Source organism: Humulus lupulus, chromosome 9 (genome assembly GCF_963169125.1).
Source record: "Humulus lupulus chromosome 9, drHumLupu1.1, whole genome shotgun sequence".
In the NCBI taxonomy this organism is placed as follows: Eukaryota; Viridiplantae; Streptophyta; class Magnoliopsida; order Rosales; family Cannabaceae; genus Humulus; species Humulus lupulus.
The window spans coordinates 181,775,793-181,782,343 of NC_084801.1; the positions used below are offsets into that span (position 1 = coordinate 181,775,793).

General features: G+C 33.2%; 1 protein-coding gene across 1 annotated transcript; it reads left to right on the forward strand.

Annotated features, from left to right (window-relative positions):
• Window positions 1-4,208: 4,208 nt before the first annotated feature.
• On the forward strand, window positions 4,209-5,208 carry LOC133800402 (uncharacterized). Its single transcript, XM_062238359.1, has 2 exons — window positions 4,209-4,463; window positions 4,631-5,208. Exons 1-2 carry the CDS (start codon window positions 4,424-4,426, stop codon window positions 5,206-5,208), a joined length of 618 nt encoding a protein of 205 aa, XP_062094343.1. The 5' UTR covers window positions 4,209-4,423.
• Window positions 5,209-6,551: the final 1,343 nt, after the last annotated feature.

A 6,551-nucleotide genomic window follows, 5' to 3' on the forward strand; every position in this document is an offset into this window, starting at 1 on the left:
GCTCGAAGCACGCTGAATCAGTGGACCAAAGCTCAGAATAAATTTGAGATACCAACTGCTGCATTTTTGACTAATGAGGATGGGGCTGAGGAGTGGCGCAGGCCATCAGCAGGTGTAGTCAAAATCAATGTTGATGCCGCTCTCTTCCCTGAGTCATCAAAATACAGCTTCGTATGTGTTGCTCGTGATGAACAGGGCCATGCTTTGGAGGCTATTACATGTTGTAGGCAGGGGGTGGTGTCTCCTGCACTGGCAGAAGCTATGGGAATGAGGGAAGCACTAAGCTGGATTAAGAAGAAATCATGGAACCAGGTGATTATCGAGTCTGATTGTCTTACAGTTATTCAAGCTCTTCGTAGTTCACTCTCAATGGATTCTTATTTTGGGAGTTTAATCTCTGATTGTAAGAGTTTGTGGAATGATGTTAAGATGGTTAATATTTTATTTGTTAAGCGGTCTGCGAACAGAGTTGCTCATGCTCTTGCTAGAGCTTCCTGTCTTGTTGCTGATCGTATTATCAGGAGTGTTGATTTCTCTCCTGCTATTCTTGATGTAATCTTGAAAGATATTTGCTAATAAAACTACATCTTTATTTAAAAAAAAACAATTGGATTTTGTTTAATAATACTTTCTTTAAAAAATGGGGAAATTTTTGGGTGAATTCTTAATTAATTTTGTATCATTGAACACAGCTGTCATAGGTATGTGGCCTTTAAATCTTACTAGTATACACTTGGCTGCACTTGATAAGACCAAAACAATTAAAATTTATATACTTATGAAAGAGAGATATAAGGAGGTGAGAAGGGTTGCTAGAATCATCTATATATTTTATTATAATTTGTTATTTTTTCTAATTTTTTTATTTAACAAAATAACTAATTAACAATTAAAAAAATTCATATATTCCCACATTGTTTACAAATTATTGTAATATTATACTTTTAGGGTATATATAAAGCAACATTCATTCATTTTATTTTAATTTAATATTTTTTTTATATAGGTGATTGATTTAAGAGAAATAATTTTTTTAGTTAATTAAATTTACATTAATATTTAACAAATGTATATATGATTATATAAGGGTACACTTTTAATAGTTACTACTCATAGATGGTTAGTTTAATATTAAACATCGATTAATATCAATGGTTCATATTTATAGTTGTTAATTAATATTTCTAAAAATAATTTTTGATCTTTTCAAATTTTTGGAAGGGTTACCTTATAAAAAACGTGTATTTCAAATGCATGTCAATTTCAAAATATAGCTAGTTTCTTTAGTTGGAAACAAGATTAATTATGGCAAAAAAAAACCTAAATTCGAAATTAATATAGAAAAAAATATATTTACTTGTTGGTGACTTGCTATACCACGTCACTATGTTGCCACATCATCATAATTGTTAGTATACATTTATGGGTAGTAACCATTGAAAAGTCTTCCAATTATATAAATAACATATCTATATATCTATATATACTTATATAAAGCCTAGAATCATTTATATATGATTTATCTATTTTATCTTATTTTTTTCTAATTTTTTTATTTAACAAAATAATTAATTAACAATTTAAAAAATCCATATAGTCCCACATGGTTTGCAAATCATTGTGATGTTATACTTTTAGGGTATATATAAAGCATCTTTCAGTTTAATTTGTAATATGTCAAAATATTAGTTTTTTTTTTCTATTATAGGTGATTGATTTAACTTAATCTTCTTGCCAAATATTTTTTTTAGTTAATTATTGAAAAAAATCAATATGTTATTCTTATATATAAAATAGAGCAGAGTTATACGAATATGAGGTGGCTTCCTAGAATCATTTATATGAAAATAAGTGAAAATTATTAGAGTAAATCTAATATATATATGCATATATTTTCAGGTTAATTACACAAACATAACATTAAAAAATCTATATCTATATACTTATATAAATGAGAGTTATAGAGAGTTGATGTAGCTTCTTAGAATCATTTATTTATATATGATTTATTTATTTGATCATAATTTGTGATTTTTTAAAAAAATTATTTAACAACAAAATTAATTATTAATTAAAAAAATCCATATAGTCCCACATGGTTTACCAACTATTGTGATGTTATACTTTTAGGCTATATATAAAATATCATTCATTCATTTTAGAATAAATATCATTTTTTCCCTCTGAACTATTACCGCTATATGTCGTGCCCCCGAATGATTCGCGATGTTAAAAACCCCCCCTGAATTATGCACGTTATTGAAATATGAGACTTCTGTTAGATTTCTTCTTAGGTGGCTAACAGATTGATGTTGTGGTATTTTTCTATTGATGTAGTACTACCATGAGTAGAATAATTAACAATTTTGCCCCCCAAAATTTGACTGCTACCAAATAATTCCTCTTTTATTAATTTTTTTATTCTAAATATAATAATTAAATCCTTAAAAAAATAAAATTTTAATTAATGACAAATAACTCTTTTTTACTTTTTTATTTTCTTTTACAATATAAAATAAATATATTTTCGAATGAAAATTTAAAATAAATACTAAAACAAATAAAAATACTTAATTAAAGAGGAGGATGAAAGACGAAAGGCGTAAATAAATAAAGGGAAATTTGCGGCTAAAATACCCAAACTTTCAAGTTACTAACACTTAAATACCCAAACTAATTTTTTGGTGGCAAAAATACCCAACCGTTAACTTTTCTGGCATTCCGTTAGTACCCATAGTTAGAGTTTAATTTTGCTGTATAAGAGGACAAATGGCACTCCAATATTTCTCCACATGTAAATTAAAGCAAACAAATAAATTATTTTTAAACCATCTGAAAAGATTTAAAAATATATCTAAGTAATTATATTATATTATTATTAAAACATTTAAAATAAAAAAACTGAAAAAGTAAAAGGAATAGAAAACGATAAAGAGGGAGAGAAGACGAAAAAAATCGATAAAACAGAGAAGAAGAAGAAGGATTGTTGCTGTAGGAGACGAAAATCATAGGCAAAAAAAAAAAGGACAAAATACTTCCTGTATTTGAAGAATACGAAAAGAAGAACATCCATGGAGTTTTGTAAATGTAGAGAGCGAAAACCTGCAGTTGAACGAACCTCTTGGACTTTAGACAACCCAGGTCGTCGTTTTTTTACATGCCATAAGATGCGGGTAAGTTTCTAGCTTTAATTTGTGTTAATTGTTTTGCCCCATTTTTTCTTTCATCTGTGTTTTTTGTTATAAATTTTGCCCTAAGTTCGCTTAGAGAAAAAATTGCAGGATTCAGGAGGTTGCAATTTCTTCAAATGGATTGATCCCCCCATGTGTGCAAGGTCTATTGAAGTGATTCCCAGACTTTTGAAGAAAATATGTGGTTTAGTGTAACGCCCTACTACCTTAGAGCCGTTACCAAGTGAGTTTCAAAAGAAAACTTTGTGCAATTAGCTCGCTAACCGAGATTTTTAAAACAAAAGTGTGACTGAGCAAAAGTTAAGGCTGTAATCTTTGAAAATGCTTTACTTTATTGAAAACTTCAAGTATTTAACATTTGGGATCCCAAAATAAGGTTTGAAAACTATTTACAACTTAAAATAAGTTTACAGTCGATAATTATTAAAATCACAGATTATTACAGCCATTTCTCAAATAAACCCCCAACCAAAGCAGTCGGGCAGGCCAAACATGTACGCGTCGCTTCATGCTCTCCGTACTCATGGCTGGTCGACTCAAACTTTGCCCTTACCTGCAACACAGAGCACCCGTGAGCCGAAGCCCAGCAAGAAAACTCATGCAGTTCATAACATATGCATATAATCCATTGACAAACAAGAAACCATCAGACTGAACAAACACGGCCATGCCGCCCCAGAGGCCAAACCCAAGCCTGGGGTCTCGGTCCTTACCATAAGGATAACTCATGTATCCATTGGGTCCCACCCTGACTATAAGCATCCCATGTGCTAGGTGTTACTCCCGGCCCCGCTGCCGTTCGTGGCTCCCTTGCCGTTCTCGGCTCAATTGCCGTTCTCGGCACCCTTGCCGTCCTTGCTACTATAATCACATATAGTATAATTCAAATAACTTCCAAACATATGACAATTTTAATCAAGACTATACCATAATCATGTAATACAATTTAGGGCCATGCCCGGCAATCAATTCAATTAAGTCTGCACCCTAACATTAAAACATTTAAAATAAAAAAACTGAAAAAGTAAAAGGAATAGAAAACGATAGAGAGGGAGAGAAGACGAAAAAAAATCGATAAAACATAGAAGAAGAAGAAGAAGAAAAAGAAGAAGGATTGTTGCTGTAGGAGACGAAAATCACAGGCAAAAAAAAAAGAAAAAAAAAGGACAAAAATTCGAACAAAAAGGGCAAATAAACATGACTAGCCAGGAGTTCAGAGTAGAGGAGGCACAATGATTATAAGATTCGAAGGAGAAAACTTACCTGATTATGGTGAGTGATGTTCTCAACTTTTTTTGTATTGTTTAATAAAAGGTGTTATATATTTTTGGTTTAAAAATTGTGGGTCAAAGTTTAATGTTTGTTCTTCACTTTATTGGAATAATTTGTTGTTTTTGATGTGGTGAAATTTGTTGCTTTTTATTGTATATGTATTTCAGGGAATGATTCAAATATGTTTTCTGTTTGTTTACATCATGGGGGAAAATTTGTTAATAAATTTGGTGATAAGAAATATGAAGGGGGGAGAGTTTCATATTTTGATTACTGTGTTTGTGATATGATTAATGTTCAATTGGAGAGAATGGGTAAGAGTTTGGGGTACAAATATCCTTTTGGTTTTCTATACAAACCACATGAAAAGGATCTGAATTTTGGATTTATATTGTATGGAGACAAGTCAATGCTGAATTTTATTGAGGTTCTAGAAAAAATGAGGGGTAATAGAATAGTTGATATTTATTTAGTTCTCCCTGATGAGTTCATTGATGAAACACTTGTTGAGGAGGGCCTACCTGTTTTGGAGCCATTAAGAGAGAAGGATCCCACCATAATAGATATTGACCATGCTGCCCCAAGTACATATGAGGAACAAGACATAGAGATTCCATTTACAGACCCCACCCCCCAATATAACACACTATCTGAAGCCTTTGTTGATCTAAATGAAGATGTAAATGATATTCATTTAGAGCATGAGTATGAGTCAGAGAGGGTTGATGAGGAGTTTGAGACATAAGGAGTTGGTGAGCAAAGGGATGAAGTTATGAATGAAGATGAAGCATTTGAGTTGAGAGAAGAAGAGTATGAGGGTGACAATGGAAATGGGGATGGGGAAGATTATGAGTATAATGACCCCACTCAATGGTGGATTAGTGTAGTTGAAGAGTGCGCAGATGGTGATGATGACAGTGTTGGTTTCAATTCTGAAGATGAACTACAAAGTTTACCAAGTGATGATGATGGCAATGGTCCTTCCCAAAAGCATAGGGAATTTAACCCTAAGGTGCACATGGCAAATGTCAAATTTGTGCTTAAGATGGAGTTCGCTTCTGTGGCATTGTTTAGAGAAGCAATCCAAACATACTTCATACAATCCGAAAGGGAGTACAACTATGTCTTCAATAATAGTCAAAAATTGAGAGTCAAGTGCAAAGGAAAAGGATGTCCATGGATATTGTATGCACGCGTACTTAATGATAGGAGCACATTCAGGATAAACACACTTGTGGATGAGCATTCATGCAGCCAGGTGTTCAAAAATAGACATGTTACTGGTGGGTGGTTAGCAAATAATTTTTTAGAACAATTCAGGGCGAATCTGGATATGTCATACAAGCAATGGAAACAGTTGACTTGCACAACCAAATATTCTTATATTCACGGCCCTATATTGCATTATATGTTAGGGTGCAGACTTAATTGAATTGATTGCCGGACATGGCCCTAAATTGTATTACATGATTATGGTATAGTCTTGATTAAAATTGTCATATGTTTGGAAGTTATTTGAATTATACTATATGTGATTATAGTAGCAAGGACGGCAAGGGTGCCGAGAACGGCAATTGAGCCGAGAACGGCAAGGGAGCCACGAACGGCAGCGGGGCCGGGAGTAACACCTAGCACATGGGATGCTTATAGTCAGGGTGGGACCCAATGGATACATGAGTTATCCTTATGGTAAGGACCGAGACCCCAGGCTTGGGTTTGGCCTCTGGGGCGGCATGGCCGTGTTTGTTCAGTCTGATGGTTTCTTGTTTGTCAATGGATTATATGCATATGTTATGAACTGCATGAGTTTTCTTGCTGGGCTTCGGCTCACGGGTGCTCTGTGTTGCAGGTAAGGGCAAAGTTTGAGTCGACCAGCCATGAGTACGGAGAGCATGAAGCGACGCGTACATGTTTGGCCTGCCCGACTGCTTTGGTTGGGGGTTTATTTGAGAAATGGCTGTAATAATCTGTGATTTTAATAATTATCGACTGTAAACTTATTTTAAGTTGTAAATAGTTTTCAAACCTTATTTTGGGATCCCAAATGTTAAATACTTGAAGTTTTCAATAAAGTAAAGCATTTTCAAA

Bases quoted from the DNA above. Each gene is read 5' to 3' on its own strand.
- LOC133800402 (XM_062238359.1), top strand. From the start codon at position 4,424: ATGATTATAAGATTCGAAGGAGAAAACTTACCTGATTATG. The intron at 4,464-4,630 runs GTGAGTGATGTT...TATGTATTTCAG, and splicing joins AGAAAACTTACCTGATTATG to GGAATGATTCAAATATGTTT.